This window comes from Trachurus trachurus (genome assembly GCF_905171665.1).
Source record: "Trachurus trachurus genome assembly, chromosome: 22".
NCBI lineage: Eukaryota > Metazoa > Chordata > Actinopteri > Carangiformes > Carangidae > Trachurus > Trachurus trachurus.
In genome coordinates this window covers 16,741,341-16,764,118 of record NC_139907.1, presented here as the reverse complement: position 1 = coordinate 16,764,118, position 22,778 = coordinate 16,741,341, and the positions used below count along the sequence as shown (strand labels likewise).

The following is a 22,778-nucleotide window of genomic DNA, read 5'->3' as shown; positions in this document are numbered from 1 at the left end:
CCAGACATTGGTCAAATAGCTTTTGCAATTAAAAATAGCACAGCACCCACAAAGGAGAGGAATCAGGCAGTGTTAGGTGACTCTTAACAAGAACGGACACAGGTAGTCATGGTTTGCCTCTCTAATGTCATGTTTAACATCCACTTAAACATGTTTCCAAAGGTATTTTGCAAACACTGTTTGACCTCAGACTGAATGAAAGTGACACAGGTAAAGATCCCAGCCGACAGACGGACTGACTGACTGACTGACTGACTGACTGACTGATCTGTGCTACTCACGAAGTCGGTTGCTCAGCGACTCAGGGAGAGAAAATGCCCGTTTAGATTCAGCCGGGCCTCCCTTCACGCTGTCACGCAACGAACGCACACTCTTCTGCCTATTCCTGGCGAAACGTGCCCGCCGGATCTTCCACAAGGCCGCGTCACTGAGGTTGGCTACATTTGTCCGTACAGCTGTGATGGCTGTAAAGAGACAGGATGTAAACTCAAAATGGAGCTCGATTAGGCTGCGGTGCTTTCGTCACAACATGAAATACAAAATAAACTGAGGAGAAGCAGGAGTGAAGAAGGAGTGGAGAGGCAACATAGACACAACATACTTGTGGGGAAGGGGAACTCCTTGTTACAGTCCAGGTGTAACTGGGCCTCCAGAGATAACGTTTCAAAGCGGTTGACAAAAAACTCCCAGCTAAGAGCGGGGATGTCTTTCTTCAGGAAGTGTAGCAGCAGGAGTTTGCTGAGGATGACCGGCCGATCCCTCACAACGGTGTCAAACTGGAAATCCAGACACAGACACAGGCCCTGCAACACACAGATACAAACACACAGAGCATACAGTTACACACATTGTTGAAGCTCTTGCATGAAAGTTAAGGAAAAACATGTGGCCTTTTTTGCACTTTTGCCCTGTTTCCGTCTGAGCAGGTCACCTGCAGGGCCGGCCTCTTGATGGTGTCGAGGAGCAGCCTGGCTCTGGTGGCCACAGCGGGGTTGACGTCCTCCACAGACGCCAGGAAGCAGCAGAAAGCGTGGGCCAGGGAATACTTCAGCAAGTGGTTTTTCGTCACCGCGCCAATGTCCAGGAATCGACACAGCACCGCCACCTTCTCCACTGGAGGTTTACATGAGAATAAACAGTAAAAGAGCAAATCATCAACAACGGGGATGAGTCATATAATGAGATGAGGTCACGAAACTGCCAGATGTCCCGCCATAATGCCATGGGTACATCATAAACAAACCCAATTCATGTATTACTTAGATATTATTTCTATGTCATCATATTTGTCTTCACATCGTGCATGGATGTATCACTATGAATATTATTTGCTGAACTACGAAACTAAGAATTGTATGAGTAATATACAATCTACCCCAATTCTGTTACATTAGATGTATCACTCCTCTGTGTATCAAAGACATGCAAATGTATGATTTTTTTTTATCATTTGTTTATTTACATCTTCTACACAGTTACCACTCTGATACCCCAATGTCTCATATCCTCTGTGTGTGAAATGAAATAAGAATGCATTCAGACATTCAAGAAAAAAGGATCCTCCCTGTACTTATTGGCTTTATTTGTTATGACTGAGATTATAATCTAAAAATAGACATGTTATTCTGAAATCCATAAACTCTCACCCACTCTGGGCTGATTTGTGGCAGCCGGTGCTGACCACTAGGTGTCAGTGTGGAAGTGAAGAGACATGCAAGAGCAGTGTGAATCAGAGAAATATACATTTTTGCATGATGTACGCCCACAATTTTACAATTATCTGTTTTTAACAGCGCTAATGATAATCTATAGTTACCGTGAACATAAGCAATTATATGTTCCCCGAATAGATCAACAGTTTATCAACCTGACACGCTGACGCAACATTTTCCCAGGTGGAAAGATCGAATTACTAATTTATTTGATGATCCATGGTATTTATATTCAATAGGCTAATAACTTTAAACCCCCTGATAAATATTTATTGTGTATTTGGGGTAAACAATCACTTCAGTTGCTCTCCTGTTTCCCTACATCCATACAGTCAGACAACCTGTCCTCCGCCTCCGTCTCAAGGTCACACAGCCCCTCTCTGCCAATCAAAGGGCGAGAAACACCACATTAATCCCACGATTCCCCTTTGCCGCCTGTTTGAGCCACACGGTAACCATGGCAACACAAGTGGGGGAGATGTGAGCAGGCAGTGGTTTAGGAAGCGTGTTGTATGGCAAACTGGGGATTTTCCCCTCAGCAATTAATTCATACGACCACAACCACAGAGAAAACATCATTAAAACTGAAATCCTTCTGAGGATGGTTCAGGCCCATTATGATGATACTGTTGTTGTGTTTATATGTTGATATGAGGCTGCATTTATAGCGTGTGATCATTGGTTTTTCAGCAGCTGCCTGTACAGTAGTTATAATATACAGTATATACTTTCACACAGTGAGCCATGCTCTGTCTCTCACCTGCTTCAAATCGTATTTTCCAGTCTTTGCTGTTGAAGTTGGAGTTGATGAGGTTCCAGAAGATGTCGGCCCCGTGGGATAAGGAGAGGGCGTGAAGGAGCTGAGGCACGGCTAGAGAGGCCAACTGGCAAAACTCTGACTTCAGCATGGACCACAGACTAAAACACAAAACAGACACATGCACAAATGATCATCAAGACGTTGGCTGAATAGACAACTAGAAACTAGAAATATTTCTATCCACATGATGTGTCTCTGTGGCAGGAGGGAGGCTGTGAGAAAACACCTTGGGATCAGCATCTTTTCCTGGACGTAAGCCAGAAACTGGGGGTGATCCTTGCAGGCGAGGTACAAACACTCTCCATGGAGACACAGGATCTTCAGACAGTTCAGCATGTTGAACAAGATGTCGGGCTCCTCGAACTTGGACATTTCCTGAATTTAAAGGAGACAATGCCTCACGGGTCTGCCAAACATTTTTAAACTACTCCACCTTATTTGCGCCTCAGTTTTCTCACTCAGTTATTATGAACAAGTACCTGCAGGATGGTGTATATGAGCTTCAAAGACACGGGGAGCTGCTGGTAGGAGAATTTCTTATCCGAGTTGTTCTTCAAGTCTGAAAGGAAAAAGAGTCTTTGAAAACAATTCGACTTTCAAGTTATTGTGCAGTAAAGCAGAGCAGACAGTTTACCAGTTTATGTACAAAACATAATGAAACACTCTGAAATTAATACAGCTTTAAAGTCGATATAGTAAATATATAGCTGGAAACAATATGCTACACATAATTAAAAAACAAACAAACACCTTTTTCACTTCTCAATTTTTGTTTGGATGTGGAAAGAGTACATTAGTGAGAGATATAGGTTGTTTCCATGCTGAGCTAACAGGCTGCTGGCTACATGTTTACTGCACAGACATGGTAATAATGGTGTCAGTCTTCTCACCTCAGCAATAATCAGAAATAATCAAAACATTTCTCAAAATTGTGAAGTTCTCCTTTAAATGTGAAACACAGGTTAGCTTAGCCGTTAGTTTAGATTAGCTAAACCAATTTATTGTAGGGGCCAAAAAGTTGAAGCATTATTAGGATTATTATTTTTCTCCTGGCAGTGGACAACTGAGTGAAACGTTGTGGACAGAACTGCTACATACGTGCGTTATCAGGAGAGGGGTTACTGGGGTTGTCAGTGTGTGCGGCAGTTGGGTTGTCCCCTTCCTCACTTCCATTCTCCGCCCCGAACGAGAAATCTTGCTGAGGCAGGAGCAGAGTTTCCTCCAAACTATCTGTGGGTTCCTGCAGAAGAATGAAACGTTGTCAAATCTTGATATTCATTCATATTTATTCATTCACGAGTGACAGACAGAAACTGATTCATACAGATCTATTTCAAAGGAGGTTAAATCGAGAGCAACTGGACTTAGTTATTTGTCTAGGAAGACGTTTCACCTCTCATCCAAGAGGCTTCATCAGTTCATGTACGCAGCTGACCAGGCTGGGACTGGTCCAACTATCTGGTGTGGAGACTCACTATTTAACCTCTTGTGTGGGCGTTTCACAAGGGTGATGATGTCACTGGTTCCCTTTTGTGCTCCAAGTGCCAACGACAGTCGTTGGAGTGACAGTCGTTGGTGGGAAGTTGGTTTCGACTTCGTTAGTGCCCTATTGTTTTCTAACAACAGTCGTTGGAGTCACTTGCCACTTGTGAACAGTAGTTGTTCTTGAGGCTAGATTGTTGAGTCTCCTGGGAAGGGATGAAAGGGCAGCATTGTAAATTGGGGATAGGTGGTGTCTCAGACCTCCTCCCCTGTTGAGGGTTGGTTTTTCTACTTTTACAAAAATGGCTTCTTTAACTCCTCTTTCAAACCATCTGTCTTCTCTGTCTTTCAAACCATCTGTCTTCTCTGTCTAGGATTCTAGTCTAGGATCTATGTCTAGGATTCTAGGAGGAGGTCTGAGACACCACCTATCCCCAATTTACAATGCTGCCCTTTCATCCCTTCCCAGGAGACTCAACAATCTAGCCTCAAGAACAACTACTGTTCACAAGTGGCAAGTGACTCCAACGACTGTTGTTAGAAAACAATAGGGCACTAACGAAGTCGAAACCAACTTCCCACCAACGACTGTCACTCCAACGACTGTCGTTGGCACTTGGAGCACAAAAGGGAACCAGTGACATCATCACCCTTGTGAAACGCCCACACAAGAGGTTAAATAGTGAGTCTCCACACCAGATAGTTGGACCAGTCCCAGCCTGGTCAGCTGCGTACATGAACTGATGAAGCCTCTTGGATGAGAGGTGAAACGTCTTCCTAGACAAATAACTAAGTCCAGTTGCTCTCGATTTAACCTCCTTTGAAATACTATGACCTGGACAAATGAGAATATGCACCGGCCATACAGATCTACTTTCTGCTTTACTTCACCTGCAGCAACGTTAGCCTAGTCAGGCACACTGTGGTGTTCTGGGGCAAAACTACCGCATGGCATTCATTTCAAACCCTTACCTGCTTAATGCAAATGATTCATTTATACCTGGTGCATAAAAATTCATGCAGTGTGTCTCACCACCAGACGTATCTCCTCCCGGGGGGTCAACCTCTCCAGGAGCTCACAGCCCAGCTGGTAGCACAGGATGCTGGATTGGCACAGGCTGCACTCCAGGGCCTTCTCGTCCTTCTGGCAGGTGTGTGAGCCCCCCCACGGCGCCTGAAAGACGTTGTTGACAATGCCCACGATATCCTTCCCCAGGCTGCTGTCTAGACCCAGCATCACACCGTCGTCCTGGAGCTCCATCTGGGACAGCGGGGGAGACGACCGTAAAAACAAGGGAAAGAAAAGTAGAGCATGATGCATAAATCTCAAGATCCCACCTGTGGGTGTTGTTGTCATTGTGCTGTGTGTGTCGCTATGTCACCGAGTAAACCACTATGCTGCTTACTGTTGTAAATACTTTTATTATGTATTTATGTTTTTAAACCCACAGTATATACATGCTTTAGTATTTTTTCATCACTCATAAGGTCACCTGCTTCAAGATGAGGTCAAACATGAGGATGAAGCAGCCGAGGTTCATGTCGTCGTCATCACAGTCCAGATCCAGGGCACAGTGGCCGGTGGCGTGTCCCAGGTTTTTGAAGGGGCTGCAGCGCAGTGGGCTACGGAACGGGCTCCTGAAGGGGCTGGGGAAGGGGCTGAGAGTGTTGTGCTGCCCGCGGCGTCCTGGATCCGACACCACACTCACCTACAAGTAAAGGGCAGATAATTACATGAAGTAAAATGTATGTCTTTCCCCATAAAACTCAAAGCATTTATGCTCTCGACAGTCTTTTAAACCTCAAGTCAAGTTACTGCCAGCGATAATGGCACATGACTGCACAGCCTCCTGGCTATAAATTTCAATGATAAATCCACATCACAGTCAAGTTTAATTAAATCCCTTAGGGAAGCTACATTGTCACACTAGGAGTTACTATGGCAACGTGCAGCACATAGCAATGAATGGTAGAAAACATAAGCTCAGAGGAGCAGAAATGTGTACGTAATCCTAAACAAGCGTTTGACAGTTTGACAGAATATTTTGTGGCATTGCAGTCGTTCTCACCCTTCGAGCCCCAGTGTTGCCAGTCAGATCTGTGGCGCGTGCCTTCCTCTGATTGGCCAGCTCCTTCAAAGAGTTCACGCCGTCAGAAAACATCCCAATCAGCAGCTGAAGAGGGACCACAATGTCCAGCTCTGACAACACCTACATCAACAAACAAAACAAAGGATCAATTCACCAAAGTCACATCAAATAGATAGATATGCATATTTAATGATTTGCAAGTATAATGATATCCCAATGCTAAAAAAAAGTCTGACACTTTCAAGTGGAAGTTTATTGATGACGGCCAAAGCACTGAATAACTACATCTGAAGTTTAACAGCATTGTATCTTTTCAGAAATAGTGTCCCAGTTTAACATTTTAGTTTTATAAGGAACCTTTTTCTGGTTTACATAAAAAAATTAAAAACTTAACAATTTTCCACACTGAAAATACCAACAATAAAATTATATTCACATCCATTTGTATCAAGTTGGCTGATCAATGGATATGTCAAATCTGTGGCAAAATATATTTAAGTTGCATGCATGACTTGATATCACTGGAATAAACACTCTGTTATTTGGGTAAACTGACTCTTAAAATACATGGTTACCCATAAAGTTGGAATAAAATATTTCTTTACCTCTTCTCATGAAATAATTGTGACAATGTGATTTGTTCTTGATAGAATAAGTGTATATCTATGACCATTCTCTTCCAATCTTATCACTGTGAAATTTAAACCACAATTAACCTTTATAATAGGAATAAAAAGAGGAATGTGTCTGAAAACAAAATCATTCCAACTTTATGGGGAACCGTGTATAAACGTTTTACCTAAATGACAATGACACATCACATAAGTGCACCACACAAAGAAAGATGTGCCACTGCTCAGTCTGATTTGAATGCGACCTATTTACTGAGGGGACACTAATGCAATCACTTGATCATAGTTCTGACAAAAAAAACTTGAAATTGATCCATGTACACAGGGCAGCAAGCTGCGAGTGCATATGGGATGAAAGGCAAAATCTCTCCTATCTCTCTCTGTCACGTTCTGCGACCCAGATTCGTATTCAGCAGAGCTCCTGCCCGGGCTCTCACACTCTGTGACAGCCTGTTCAATTCACACTCACTCTAGACAGAACCGCAGGATGTGAACTGGACACAAGACAGCATGTGTGTGTGTGTGTGCACGTGCGTGTGTACGTGTACTCACATGCAGCCACAGCAGAGCCTGCTCTTGCACAGACGCTGGGTAGCCAGAAAATCTGCAGCTGATGAAGCCAAACATTTCCTCCATAGAGAAAGGCAGAGGGCACAGCTCAATATCAAACATCTTGCTGTAGGGAGAAAGCAGACAGTGTGCTTGCGTTTATACAGAGAGGCAGGAGCACAAGTTCATCCTCAGCTACTGCTGACCAGTCATCTGTTACTTTTAAGATGTGTGTTGGTGTGCGGCTTTCACACGGTCTCTGTTTCTTATTCAGATGACGGTTTCATCTCTGCATACATTAGAAGTAGCAGTAACAGCAGTGAAGTCATCTGAAGTGAGTAGACATGCCCCAAGAGCTGGGCTGTGAATGGCTGATTAATATTAACTATGGTTGAATGAATTGTTTAATATTTTGGGAATAATGCTAACATGCTTTTAAAACCAAGAGTTAGATGAGAAGATGCTATAAATACGAAGCTGTAGGCAGGATGCAATTAGCCTGCATTAGCTTAGCATGAAGACTGGAAGCATGGGAAACAGAAAGCTTTGTTTGTTTTGTTGTATCAGCAACTCACAAATGAACACTTTGAAGTAGAATATAGAAATGACAGGCTGGAATTTTATGGGGACATGCAACAATTTCATAATGAATGAATAATGAGAGAAGTCTGCAGGAACCTAAAGCCACAACTTGTTGTTTCATGGTTTGTGTAAAGTTTATGTATCAGTCTTATGTTAAGCTAACAATCAAGTTGAAAATAGAAAGTGAAAAATCTATTCTGCATACTTAGTAGTACGTTTGATACTTAGCATAGTTTGTTGCATTGTTTTTTTGCTACTGACACTAACCTACTGTTATTCATTCCAATGTATCCACTTCTTTGACTGAAATGTTAACATGCTGCAAAAGCTAACATCGTGCGTTATAGACCAATGGGGCTTAACAGTTAAAAGTAGAAGAGTGTTTTTGGAAAAAGCCCTAACATTTTAAAACCTGGTATTATTTTTGATGTTTACACTACTAAAAATACATACTGCTATCAAATAAAAAATCATTTTAGCTGTTCTGGGAATATCTTCATTCAATGTTATGTGCATTTGGTCATTGTTATCCAGGAATAAGAAAAACGCTCTATGCTACATATCACAATTAGCATAGATAAAAGTAATTTACAGGAAGGTTTTTTATATTCCCGACCCAGTTTATATGCAATACCAGAAGTCATTATTACAACAATAACAATAAAGACAACAATAATACGCAAACATTTCTAAGAGGTGGACGAACCTGAGTACTTCCCGGAACTCTTTGAGCTGGAGGTCGGGCACCTCGGTGCGGATGGCCTCCAGCCACTCGGGCATGAAACACTCCCACAGCGGCTGACTGATGACATTGTACGGTATCAGACACAGGATGCGGTTCAGGCCCTCCTTCAGCTGGGTCACTGTGCTACACGACTTGTCCCAGTAGCCTCCCACCTGGGGAGACGTGAACACAGAATGGCTTAGATCAGGTCATGACCTGCCCTGAATGATTGTAATAAACCTCAGTCCTCTGTGTAATCCTGATTTTGTCTCTTTTTTTTTTTATCCATAGCTGTTACACAGTGCAACATGTTTCCAACGTTAACACGTGACATGACTGCAACTTTGGAGTCAGATGCACCTCTATAATTCCTTATTGTATGTTTAATTGACCTTACCCTGGCAAACTCAACAGGTTTGGGCAGCAGACACATGACCATGACGTCAAAGCGAACTTCACACACGGTCTTTAGCCACTTCGTGACAAATTGAGGCTTCAGCTTCTCCACCAGGCTCCCAACCTCATCATCCATCATATAAGCGGTGGAGTGAAACCACTGGAAGACCATGCTGACCAGCCGAGCCAGGCTCTCCGTGGGCGTGTTTTCGTTGGGGGTACACAGGCTCACCTGCACACACGTGTCGGACACACAGATTAATCAGTCAGGTAACCATGGCTTCCACAGCGCAGTGATAAGAGGCCACGTCCTGCACACATTCTTATCTTGCTTGCTGCCTGTTATTGATAGACGTGGTAACAGCTTGTGATTACACACCAGGAACCAGATGCCAAACTGACTGAGCAGGCGCTGGTCGTGCTGGTCGTCTTCCTTGTTATCAAACTCGATGTTGTCCAGAGAGTGGTGGGAGGCGGACAGGCCCATCTGACGACGCCTGTTCATCTCAAACTCACGCTGCTCTGCATGGATTTCTGCCTCCTTCAGAAGGCTGCGCGGATACGGAGGGGTGAGCGAGAGGGACGTATCGACAGTGACACAGCAGGAAATAGATATTATGAATATAAAATATCTCTAATGCTGTATTTTTATATATATATTCATGTAAAACCGTGTTTCACAGTCGGTGGATGTACCTTATAACGGCCTCCACGGTGCAAACCAGCTCCTCCGCTCCGCACTCCCGGGTGTTGATGGGAGGGGGCGAGGTCTGGTACAGATGGGTCTCCGCCGCAGCCCCCACCTCGCTGCTGTGGTGGTTGACATGGCAACGCTTGCAGTAGCGGACAGGCCGGTTGCCATGGCGCCCACAGCAGCCAGCTGAGAAGCAGGTGACCACAGCCCTCCTAACGTGAGAGCTACAGTTCTACAACACAGAGCCAAGAAACAAGAGAAAGGAGGAGGAAGAGAAAGTAGGAGGAGGAGGAGGAGGAGGAGGAGGAGGAGGAGGAGGAGGGATTTATTTATATTCTTTGCAACCTTCCTTACAACAATCACAGTAAAAAAAAGCCTATAATGTCTCTAAAAATAAACATATTTCTAGATGTCACGATCATAACGTCCGTCTCCACTGCACATTTGAAGAAGAAGTTGATCCGTCCATATCTGCAGCAATAGAAAACTCTTTATGTGTCCCCATAGTGTCTCAGGTTTCTAAAAATAAAAAGGCATGGCACTAGAGAAGCATCCTAATCTGATCAGCCTCTAATCTTATGCCATTAGGGTCGCAGCGCTCGCTATCAAATTAACATATCTGTCCTCTGATGGTTCTCTCATTTACCTTTCCGGCTTTCAGCAACAGAAAACATTTCTCTGACGTTAGTGGCTGTTTAAAGTTTGTTCTATATTTGGTATCATGGGGTATTTATAAGAAGTTATTCTCAGATGAAGAGCGCTGTCTCATAATGATGATGATGATGATGATTTGATGTAAACTCAGGTGGGAGTTTAAAGAGCTCTCTGGAGTCAGAGGGGGAGGTTGTGGATTATAGCTGAGATAGGGGCCGGCTGTCACCTAACAGCTGGGGACAGCTGCTTGGCCTGACGGGAATACCTGGGATCATCTAACACTCACTTTTCCTGGTGTCTCTCAGGAAACCAGCAGGGAGCACTTGTGCCCTCGGCAGTGCATTCAGCAACAGTGAGCAAACATCACGCCCCAGCAGCTTCATTTGAAATGATTCGGCCTTTACTGAGCCACTTCAGTAAATGGACTTTGTTCATAAATAAATGACTTTGCCATTGGCCATAAGGTAAAAATGGATTCTATCAAAAGTTTCCAAAGCTATCGGTATGTTTCTGTTTTCTGGAGTTAAACCACTAAAAATGTGTTTTGTTTTGGTTTGTAATGACGCTTTTTATTTATTTTGGTTTAGTGGTTTAGGGCAGAATTTCATTATTCTGATGAGGTGGTGACGTTAATCAGTAATGACAACACATGCCTGGGAAGATTAAATTGTTCTAAATATGGAAAAAAAAGCTGGATACGGTACAGTATTAAATCACACTGCAACCAGCGAGATAAAGAGAGAGCAGTAGACAGTGACTTCCATTTTCTTGTTACAGTATGAATATCTTACCTTCTTTTGACAAATGGCAGATATCTCTGCTGTAAAGACAAAATTACAAAAATGCTCAATTTGCAGACAATAGAAGCAGCTTTTAAAACCGCACTGTATATAGCACCATGCATTACAGTACATGCAACTCAGATAACTAACAGCAAGAGGTTAGATTGTATCTTTGTCAATCTCACTATCACACTGACACCTGCCTGTACCATGTCACTGTACCAAGGTGGACATCTGAACTTCTACTCTGTGTATATTTACTGTGTATAAGAGTAGGACAGAATGCTATAACTGAATTCAGCCTTTTACAACCTTAAACACCTTTTTGCTTGTGGGAGCTCACCTTGGGGCAGGAGTACATCCACCAGCCATTCAGAATGGTCTCTGAAAAGGTCAAAGAAATGTTTAACCAATATATGATTAATAAGCAAAGTGCTCCCAAAAGCTCATGTATAACTTCACCTGGTTTCTACACAGCAGTCTCATCTTACAAACAGAGCTGCAGCACAAACCTACAGTATCTCCTCTCAATATCAAAGAAAGCACAAAAACTGCAGAACCATGCAATTATAATATTCTACATGCTGGAGAAAAGAGAAACAATTGGCTGCGTGGTTTTGTGATGATGATCTCATTATCGGCGCGAGGGAATTACGTAACCATGGCGATGTATTTCCCTTGGGTTAAAGAGAGGAATAATGAGGCAGGCGGTGGGTGATGCATGTTTGGAATGGCATCTTATTGAAGAAGGGGGAGGATCCAGGGATGTAGAGAAAAGGTGAAACAGATCCATACCCGGCTATCCTCTGGCTACACTCCTCACATATATAAAGAGGAGGGGGCTTGTCTCCCAGGGCAACAGAAAGAGTAGGATCTATGCACATCTGCAAGAATGAAAACAGGTAACATTAGGATATGCATGTAGCATTTAAAAGATGAACATATTGATATTTTTGACGTTTTATTTTCATGCAAACAAGATAGAAATGTCTGGATTCGGTACTGTACAAAAACATAGGAGGGTAGGGGCTGAACATAGGTGGGAGTTGTTACCTAATAGCTACTTACCCACCTCCATTCTTTCAAAATTAAAAAAAAATAAAAAGCCCTCCCTTGCTAAAATTGCTTTTCAGAATTTTCATCACATAATACAACACCTATACCTGTCTCCCCACGTCTCTGTGTGGATGGCTGCGTGCATATGCTGCACTCTGCTCTCTCACAACCTGTGCCTGGCCCTGTGCTAAACCCCAATGCTCATGGCCTCAATGTTCAGATGGCGCGCTGTAATTTACTGTGCTCAATTGATGCCACCCTGTCCTCAAGGGCTGCGTGGGGTCACCGCTTCCAATTAAGCCCCCCCCCCCATCCCCACCCCTTCTCTTCCCCGCTTGTACCCCCTCCCTGCTTGTGGTAATTGAAATCCGGCCCCTGTCCGTGCTCCTGTTCCTTCTCTATTTGTCAGTTTTGAGCAGAGTTGAGTAAAGGCAGGTCATAGAAGATAAAGCAGAGCAGCAGCGGCAACAGAGACTGGTGGTAGGAGCGTAGAAGCTGATACCATTACCCCGCTCACACAGCTTCCTGGCCAAGCTCTGATTTATATGAGGGGCTCGCAAAAACAGAAACACTGTCACACATGGTTGAACTCAGCAAGGCAATCTGGCACATGCCCAGTGTATTCCTGATTAAGTTCTCAAGGGAGGCTGATTTTGAATAAGGATCACACTGCTAATCTAACTATTTGAGTATCTAAAGCACTGTAGACGTGAAGGAGTGTGTGTTTCTTATCTTAGGCCTATCACAGTTTGTTTCCTGTATATGTAGCCTAATACTCAAGTCACCTTGACGGCAGGTTTATTGATGGCGTTGTGGCACTCGATGTGTTGACAGTGGATGGGGTTCCAGGCTGATCCAGGAAAAGAGACAGGAGATTGGCAATTAGGGGATGAGAAAAAGAGAAAAATGGAGGACAGATTGGACCTTTAGTCAGCTCAAGGGCAGACAAGGCAGCAGATGTGACATCAAGAGAAACTGACCTGTGTACTGCAGCCCTCTGTATTCACTGATGGCTCCCGGTGGCTTCAGGTTGGGCCAGTAATGAAACAGCATCTGCACAGCTGGAGGTTTTACTTGGGACGGTCCATAAGAAATGACATAAAGAAGGTCCTGCATCAAGAGGAAATGTTAGCATTAATTAAAAAGTGCAATAACATTTGAAGATACGTATTTGAATAATAGTGAAGAGAAAGCAACTGGACACAGATTTTCATTCCAACATATCCATCTATAGAAACTATGGCTATACTGTATAATGTTCCTTGATACTTCTTGTCTTACACAAAGACAAACCAACACTTTGACATTTATTTTTAAAATGTCTTTATGCTAAATAAATGCACACCTTAGCTTAGCTTGGTGCTAAAAACAGGAGGAATTGGCACAGCTGGCTTAAAATCTAAGAGCAAATTGTGGTTTTAGAGATAAGAGCTGAGTTTTTTCTTCACAACCAAGATATGTTGTGTTAAATAGTGATAATTAGCATGTTGAAGATTTTTATTTTACTTTTATTTTATTTTTTTACCTTAGAGCAAAGCCAGCTTCACTGTGTCTTCCTGTTTCTACTATGCTTGGCTAAGCTAACAGTCAATTAGGTTCATATTTACCCTGTAGTCATGACAATGGTATTGAGCTTCTCACGTCACTTTTAGCAAGATAATAAATAACCATGTTTCTCCAAATGTCAAACAATTCCCTTATAGGAGATGTCTAAATTTGGAATGAAACTCTTACATTTTGCTTTTCAGAAACGACCTTATATCTGCATCATGTATTAAGAGATAAAATACCTTCCACACTTCCTGTTTGTGCTTCATTAGACACTCCAGCAACTGACAGTGATACACTATAAAGAAAAAGAGACCATCTTAGGAAGAGAGCCATCATAACATTTCAGTGTAGTAGTGTGTCATATTTGCATGCATAGCTCAAAACCATCCAATGTTACGATTTACCTGGATTGGAGGTGTACTGCATTGCAATCATAAGCATAGAGGAGGCGGACAGATTGACATAAGCCGGGACGCCCCCCTCCCTCCGAGTGGAGCCCACTACAAGGCGAGTAGAGGAAAGGAAAACAGAGAACGATAGCAACTTGAAAGGTCACTTTCTGTTCTGTCGAAGGTGGTATTGAAGATTGTAGTATCAGTAGCTCAGAGAGTGTTCGGGTGGTTTTCAAAGGATAAACTCCAATAATTACACGACGTTTCGCTCAATCTTAGATATTTATCACAAACTTACAGGCTCTTAGGCTTCATTTTTACAGGAGGAGAATATGTTAAGGCAATTATCTTGCGATTGGTCATACTTACGTATCGCCATGGGGAGGAAAGAGGTGCTCAGGTACTCAATGATGTCTTTGTGGAGGAAAGGGGGGAAAGTGGCTAAAGTGGAGATCATAGTATAGGGCAAAGTGCTGAGAATATCATCACTTAGAAAGGGCAGGAGGCAAGTTGTTGTATAAAATATGGACTGTCCAAGATCTGATGAGAAAGGGAAAAGGCAAAAAGAGACAAAGAGATACACAGACACTCATTCAATAAACTGCACATACAGTATTCACATTCACTGTATGCAGCCACAAATGTCAAAGTTACATGATTTCGGTCATTTAACAGTTTAACAGTGCAAAAAGAAAACATTTACAGACTATGAGCTTCTGTGGAGGGCAGTGAGCTTTCTTTAAAAGCAACTAAAGTCAACTTTGCCCTCAGAAAAAGTATTCTAGTCAAAGAGATGGGTTTTCATGCTTCTGAGCTTTTTTTTAACAGTGGTAAAATATTCATGAAAATTAAGAGCACTGACTGTGATGCAGACTTGAACCCGCAAAAAACAGTGTGTAAATAAGTCATTCTCAGATGTATTCTAAATATATATATACATAAAAAATAAAACATTACATTTGCCTACGTGTGCTTTCCATTTAACTTATATATTTGCACATGACAACATAAGTAAAACATTTGTCGCACTTTACATAACAAACATGCAGTCAGGTATGATACACAGAAGAGAAGGCCTATATCTGGTGTATCCAATGGCTTATGAACGATTAAGTTGACAGGATCCAGCGTGCTCCCAATCACCCCATGCATCCCTCAAGATCCTCAGCAGGACTTCGCTCTTCCCGTTACAAAAGAGGCCAAAAAAGCAGCAGTGGCTTCATGCAGGCCAGACGGCTCGAGGATGATGATGACAAACAGTGGTGCACTGGGCCTTGACTCACCATGCTGACCGTGCTGCAGCAGGGGCACCAGGTCAAGCAGGGTCACGAGGGTCACATAGAGGCCCTGATAGTCCAGAGAGGGGTACTCTGAGAGCTGAGCGTCCCGACTCTGCTGCCCCTGCCCCCCGCGGTCTGACGGGGCATCGCGCAGAACGCTGTAAAGGAGGGAGCGAGTAACTGTAGGGTTGATGGAACTGACTTGTGGTCTTAGAGATGGGGTGAGTGGGAATGGCACAGGAAAAAGACACATGGTCATGGGCACGGCCAAATTGGAAGCTTCCTGGTTCTCCTTCCTGCCTGTGCGGGACAGAATGCTGCTCCGGGGCGGGAGGGGAGGGGAGGGAGGGTAGGGGAGGGGAACAAGGGAAAAAAAGAGACAACAAAGACACAAAAAAACAGCACATTACATTGAAATGGCACTACAGAGACAGCGTAAATAGAAAAAAACAAACCCAGATAAACCCCACATAGGATGCAGTGTCTCACTATTTGACTGTATCACTGAAGGCACGGGCAATTTTTCCCTGCTTTGTCTGTCCAGAGTGACTTTAATTCAATTTTATCTCGTTTTCTCTGTCTTTGCACTTGGAAAACAAAAAAAACATGAGCACAAACTGCAATGATCACTGCATCTCATGCGTATCTGGTGACAAGGAGCAAAAATATAAAAAATGGCATGTTTTCAGTGGCAACCCCATACTTCTCCAAAAAGGGACAGTGCAAATGACTGTCCCTCGATGGCTGCCATCTTTCAATCAGCAAGGTCAGTGGCTACCATGCAAAAAGGCCAATGAGCCGTGGAATTTATTTCAAAATGAAATTTCCTTGTCTTTAGTGGGGCTGTCAAGGATGGGAGTGACACCAAATTGGTTCGGGAAAATACAGAGGTGACACTTTTGAAACATGCTTCAGCCAGTAATAAACATGTGTGTGAGGTTAGATCAAGTGCTCCTAGGTCACAGCACATGTTTATTGCACCAGAGAAATAATGTCCGTATGCATACGTTATGATACTGTACCAGTATCATCAGGAGAAATAATGAGATCCAACAGGCATATGGATTCAGGTTTCTAAAATAAATGTAACAACTAATCTACGGTAGAGGAGAAACTATAATGACAAAGGAATAGGTTGTATCAGGGGGGAGATGACTGGTAGCATTATGTTTGTGAGCTAATGCAGGATGGACAATTGTGTTTGCTGTCCCCTGGGGAAGGTGGTGGACATATTCAATTTTAAGGGAGGAAAAAACAAAAGCAAAAACTAGTTGGGTTGAGTGTGGAGCATCTAGGGGTGGAGGAGGGGGAAGGGGGGGCCAGAGAGCATTGCTCTTTTTACTGCACATTATTAAATAGCTAAGCTGTTCTATCAGGCAAATGATTGGGATTTATCACGAGAACCCAGATTATAAATGCTTTTTTTTTCTCTTTTGTTTCTTTTTTTTGAAAGGTCACTCAAAAAGTTGAGTTACAGCATTCTTGGCAAGTGAGAAAGGGGATTTCATATTAAGATTTTTTTGACATAACATTAGAAGCATATTGTTGAGTTTATACGTCATCAGCAGTGTAACATTTTCCGACTTATCCCCTCAAAGTTATACTCTGCAAGATTTTAGTCAGAGTTGACTCATTCATAAAGCTGCGTTATTATACAGCGTAGCTCAAACAGGACTAACACAACAACAGACTGTATCTCAGAGTATGACTTTTTCACTGCCCATTTCTCATATAGAAAACATCATTAATTTGAACAATGAACATAGACATAAACAGACACACTCACACACATACATTGGATTTATACGCATAAAAACACACACATGTGTGCACACATACATACGTACAAACGACACAAAAATTACATATACGACACATAAAACACATGTAGAAATGCACTGATACAGACACATGACATACGTTGACTGTCAGTCCCTGCACTGTCAGTACAAAATCATCCACTATGTGTGTATCAGTAATTCAAAAAGACAATCAATGTGTCTGAGTTTCAGGTGAGTGATGTAGAAACAAAACTGTGCTACATCTAAAACAACGTCTAAATACTACTGGATGATTAACAACCCCTGCAGTCATGCTCATGAGTGATACAGTTTGGCATGAAGTCAGCGAGGCTCACTGATTCATACAGTTCAGTTTGACTTGTGCTACTATGACAAACCCATGCCTCATCTTTAAGGAGGCACGTATGATTGTCAGTAAACCAAACATTTTAACCCTTCTCTATTCTGTAACCTGTGCTGAACCTAAAATTAGCATATGAATCAGCAAACACCGGTCATTTCACTTTTTCTTTCCAGGAACTTGACCTATGACTGTTCCACATTTCAAATCTCACTACCCCCACCACTCTTACATTTTTACATTTACTTTTTTTCACCCTGGGCTCCACATGGCACAGGTGTATGGATAATCCCGGAGCCCCTGCTGAGGAAATCAGACCTCTCTAATGGGTGGGGGAGAACGATCTAGGCGGTATCATATCATAGTGCCCATCGGAGACAAAAATCATCATTTGACTTATTGCTGATTCCCAATTTTGCAGCCCATCCATTTAGACATGTTGCCTGACGTTTTTACCCAGTGGCTGCTGGGGCTGGGCAACACTTCAGCAAAGCACAAAGTATCCAGGATACTCTGTGGGCTTCACTCAGCAGAGATATAATCCTTATGGGGCTGAGGCATAAAGTGTAGAATTGAGGTCGGCCGCCAATCTCAAATAGATTGCACCCTAAGCTGATAATAATGATAAAAGTGGGGCATTCAAGTTTGGCTTCCAGTAATCCTAGCCTTTTTGTAAATTAGCTAATAAGTTAGGATACCACAACTACCGGTATGTCCTATGAAGCCAGCGGTTAAGTCTATATCCACCATATGACATACAGAAACGTCCTCTAGCTTCAGTCTATTCTGAAGACGCTGGCAACAAAAGGGAAATGACACAATGAAATTAGATGTGTCCAAAATGGCTGCCTACTTGACCTGTGGTGGAGGAGGAAATAACATGTTGTTCCTGCCTCGGGCTTTCACAGCACCCAGGGGAGCAGGCTAACCCGGCAACTGCAGAGCTGGAGGACCTGCCCTCCGCCTGCCCCTTTGGGAAGGACACAACAGGCCGCCCCCGGGAAGCATTCATCTAGCAGTCGACCACTGAATCAATAAACATCACTGAGTCGCCTATCTCTGCTACTGCTTTAACACAACACCATAACTCCGTAAGGAAATCAGCTACAGCCTCGATGCAGAGTTGGCCACTTCCCTACTTTCCTTTTAGCACACTGAATTCATATTAGCCGTTTAATTGTGTCACTGTCATCCGTTTCGGAAAGTGTGTCAGAACAACCTGCTGCAAAGTTAGCTTGTCTGATGCTGAAGGAAGCTAAATATTAACACAGTCTACAGTCTGTTACTTCACCTGTTGGCTCCAGAGCAGGGTACTTACCTGAGCAGGGTTTGGGAAAAGTATTTCAGTGTGTTTGCAATGTCTGTTCCGGAGGGCACAGGGTAAATATTGTGTTGCACACGGTTGTGATACTCTTGCAAGTATCGTATCTTAGAGGCAACTAGACAAAATAAAAAGCAGAGTAACAAGCAAATCAACACTAGTGAGACAATAAAATATCAGTCTGAGAACAAAGATAAGGCAAACGGTTGAGCATGCATGCATCTCTTCCATGTAAGACACCCAGCAGCATGTAACATGGATGCACCAATTATCAAGTTAAACAAGGAGTCTGTTTTCCCATGGCTCTCTGGCCTTCACCAGGTGACCTTTTTGGTATAGCAGCGAGGTCACAGGAAGCCCTAGAGGAGGCAGTAACCTATTGCTTACAGAAACAAGCTTGTGTACAAAAGGTTGCCAGATCAAGTCCCAAGACAAGCTTGGAAAATGTGGTCAGGGGTGAACATGAGAACGGGCTTACTCGTCCCTGAGCAAAATGACACTAAGGGACGATGCTGAAGTAGCGTCCCACGTCCCCTGGTCACTGTCTTAGGTATGAACGTGTTGTTTGTATAATGTTTCCCGGTTAATTAAGAGTTAAAATAAGTCAAGATTGGCTGATGGCTGACCCATTTTCTGTGACTTTGGGCTGTAGTGTTTACCCTCCTCTCTGACCTGTGAATGACAAACCCCAAAATAAAAATAACAGCTGGCGGATTTGGACACGTGTGGTCAGAGCTTGTGCTGCAATATGTACTGTACGCATCTGTCTTCTCAAATTTAAACATCTTGGGTGATAAATTCTATAACATATTCTAAAACATGTCAATGGCCCAAGCACCTCAAAACAATGTATAAAGATGTAGATGTAGATGTAACAGCTGCCAATAGAGGTGCAATCATGGCAGCAGGGTCCATCTTTTTCTGATTGATTCAATACATTGATCGTACTGAACAATATCAGCAACACCCAACTTTTAACCAGTTGTAATGGAGGCCACATATAGCAAGTTTGACTGCATATTTCATGTCTGCCATATGTTTAAAGCTAGCAAAGAGCTGGTTGCAGAGATCATGCACTGGGCTAACATGGGGGTGGGTGGGTGGTGGAAGGGGGGGGGGGGGGGGGGTCTGAAAGTAGAGGTTGGTTTCCACCTGTTCAAAAAGCAATCGGAGGGATGAGGGAAGGAAAGGATCAACAGCTTTCAGCACGCTGCGATCAAATCACATTATTGATCAGTGTAATGCCACCATATTGTTCAGTAGCTAAATAATCTGTAGGGTCGACCTTGAGGACCAGCTCTCCACACCTTGCATTTCGCACGCACCTCATCCAGCAACGTCAATCAAATAATGATAATAATACTAATAAAAAAAAAGAGGCTGGTTAAAAAAAATTGATTAAATAAAATAGCATGACGACTGTGCTTTAGCCGTGAAATTGTTTTCCCCCTTTAACGTGCAGAGGAATAAGGGAGATACAGTGGCTTCCTGTGTGCACTGAGCCCTCCAGCCATCCTCTGCAGTGAGAGGACGTGTTGCAACCTGCCTTGGCAACCGCGGTTTCATCACCAAGGACAGCTCCCCTCATTCGCTTTCTTGGTTCAAAAAAAAAAAAAAAAAAAAAAAACACATTTCCAGTTTCCAAAAAATCCCCATGACAAGACAGAAACACACACACACAAACACCAACACACACACATACACATACACAGCCGTACTTACACTGCTCTGCCTTCGTAGACATCTCGCAGACACTTGAGGGAACATAAAACCAAGACTGTCAGGTGTTTTAGTGTTTTTCTCTCTTCCTCCCAGGCTTTGTGTTTCCTTCAGTCGTGAAAAAGTGAATCTACCCCCCTCGCAGCCCATGCAGCCTCGGCTTGATTGTACCACTCTGCGCGACGGATTCACACGCTGTGGCTTTTTTTTTTTTTTTTTTTTTTTTTTTTTTTAGCTGAGGCTCGGTGGTTTTCCCGAGCTTTTAGCGGAATTAAAACGAGGACCCATTTTGTGAGTCTCTTTTTAATTTGAAGATTTTTGCTCTTTCATGGCGGACAGCGATGTTGATATACACCTCCTCCCACAGCATACCTTTCCAAATGGACTGATCCGGCTTTGAGAAACTGTCATTCAAGAAATCCAACAACCCCATCAGTCCTCTAGTCTGTGAGCTTATTGCAGGAGGAACATACTGGGGACCTCAGTGTATTTGACTCAGTATTGCTTGGATTGTATTTTATTATATTTTTTTTTTTGTCTTGGTGCAGAATATAAGGGCGAACGTGCAACAGATGGTTGTCACATTGTTATAACCATGATGTGCCTTAGAGGAAAATTATAAGCACATTGCTCGTTGTCTTTATGTTTTGGGGAAACTAAGATCATTCATTTTGTTTGTGATTAAAACTCTTTAGATATTTTTTTTGGTAACAAGCAGTGGTTACATCTGGATAATTACACTGTTTTTTGTTTGTTTTTGTTTTTTTAAATCCCATTATCAACCAAAGGCCTTTAAGAATAAATTACGACCAAAACACCTTTATGTGCTTATTTGTCATTCTTTTAGTCTGATGTGCATAAATGCAGCATCTTTTTTCCTTTACTAGGTGCAAAACTAAAACATAAACAGACTTGAGGTTTTTATAAGCACTGGCAGACCCTTCTCATTGTTTGTGCCAAACATGGCCTATATCCATCACATATCCAGCTGATGAGGAGCAACATCTATTTTCACATCAGTCAGCACCTGGAGTGGCCCCTCTGCAGCCCACTGTTTAACATGACACATCCCAGTAATGGAATCAGCCAACAAATTGGGCTTCTTGTCATATTAATCCAAAGATAAAACATGAGACAATTACACAGATATTATATCAAAGTCTTTATACAGTTTAATCAAGCTTCAAATCTGTGAGAGATTCTACTTCCTGTCCTAATATTTGACACATTGGAAATAATTACATGCAATAACAGTGCATGAGTATCTGAGCAGAGAGTTCTTTCAAAAGTCACGGCTCTGGAGGCGATCTCCTCTTGTAGTCCGGGATGTGATGCATGATCCATCCAGCTGGGGCCAAGAGAGCCGCAGCAAACACAAACAGTGCATAGACAGATTGCTGTAAGAAGTAATAGAGAACATTAGGATGGATGCCTTATGAACAGACATTGTTTTCTATGGAATAAAAATAATGAACTGCATGAAGGTTGACATTAACAACTATTTTTAAGGCAGTGTATAGCTCTCAATCCTCTCCGTGTCATCAGTTATAAATGGGGGAGGGGGGGCTGCACACCTGTGTCCACAACAGAGGGTCCTGATCTCAGTGACTCATCAGGTGATATAAGCAGCAGCCCCCATGTATATCTACGTACTATGATATTCCCTTTGTCCCTCTGCACTCTGGTGTACCTAACCTGAGCCAGGCTTTGTAAAAGCCCCTGTGCAAGCCCCTGAGGACAGATCAACAGATTTATGTGGCATAAACACTGTCCGCTACGTTGCAGTTCCATCATAGGATCCCCTTTCAGAGAAGCTTTTCCGAGCTTCACACTGACTTATGGATAAGAAATGAATAAAACATCTCTCCCACTCTGCAGGCTGAGGAACATAGTTCGCTTGAATTCCTCGCATTAGAGGCAATAAAGTAAAGTATAACAGATACTGACTTCCCAAGACAGACTGCTGTGTACTCTCTCTATTTGTGCACAAGTATAAGATGGCTACTGTGTGTGTAATTGTAATCTAGTACAGGTAAAAGCATTACTATCCTCACTGAGGTTACAGAATACTATATTTGCCTATTGAACTTCTATTATACAACTACTAACAAAGCAAATCAGTCCTACCATTGGCCCGATGTTTTCCTTTGGTGGCTTGCTGCAGATGTTTGACCTGTGATCCTGCTGAATGGCTTCCTTT

General features: G+C 42.9%; 1 protein-coding gene across 1 annotated transcript in view; it reads right to left on the bottom strand.

The window, feature by feature from the left end:
* Window positions 1–20,713, bottom strand: part of unc79 (unc-79 homolog, NALCN channel complex subunit) — a gene marked incomplete at its 3' end in the record, with an annotated part of 64,145 nt that extends 43,432 nt beyond the window's left edge. Inside the window, exons 1-26 of the mRNA XM_083998059.1 lie at window positions 20,582–20,713; window positions 18,857–18,977; window positions 15,400–15,713; window positions 14,486–14,656; window positions 14,129–14,224; window positions 13,964–14,019; window positions 13,154–13,283; window positions 12,959–13,023; window positions 11,913–12,001; window positions 11,461–11,501; window positions 11,127–11,155; window positions 9,684–9,913; window positions 9,367–9,538; window positions 8,989–9,219; window positions 8,574–8,764; window positions 7,289–7,412; window positions 6,084–6,224; window positions 5,508–5,723; window positions 5,048–5,275; window positions 3,631–3,772; window positions 3,012–3,091; window positions 2,759–2,907; window positions 2,473–2,630; window positions 932–1,113; window positions 602–803; window positions 282–464 (exon numbers count right to left, since the gene is read on the bottom strand). Of these exons, the coding sequence (XP_083854185.1) occupies window positions 282–464; window positions 602–803; window positions 932–1,113; window positions 2,473–2,630; window positions 2,759–2,907; window positions 3,012–3,091; window positions 3,631–3,772; window positions 5,048–5,275; window positions 5,508–5,723; window positions 6,084–6,224; window positions 7,289–7,412; window positions 8,574–8,764; window positions 8,989–9,219; window positions 9,367–9,538; window positions 9,684–9,913; window positions 11,127–11,155; window positions 11,461–11,501; window positions 11,913–12,001; window positions 12,959–13,023; window positions 13,154–13,283; window positions 13,964–14,019; window positions 14,129–14,224; window positions 14,486–14,656; window positions 15,400–15,713; window positions 18,857–18,977; window positions 20,582–20,603 (3,763 nt within the window). The 5' untranslated portion in view covers window positions 20,604–20,713. The remainder of the gene's footprint in view (window positions 1–281; window positions 465–601; window positions 804–931; window positions 1,114–2,472; window positions 2,631–2,758; window positions 2,908–3,011; window positions 3,092–3,630; window positions 3,773–5,047; window positions 5,276–5,507; window positions 5,724–6,083; window positions 6,225–7,288; window positions 7,413–8,573; window positions 8,765–8,988; window positions 9,220–9,366; window positions 9,539–9,683; window positions 9,914–11,126; window positions 11,156–11,460; window positions 11,502–11,912; window positions 12,002–12,958; window positions 13,024–13,153; window positions 13,284–13,963; window positions 14,020–14,128; window positions 14,225–14,485; window positions 14,657–15,399; window positions 15,714–18,856; window positions 18,978–20,581) is intronic.
* Window positions 20,714–22,778: the final 2,065 nt, after the last annotated feature.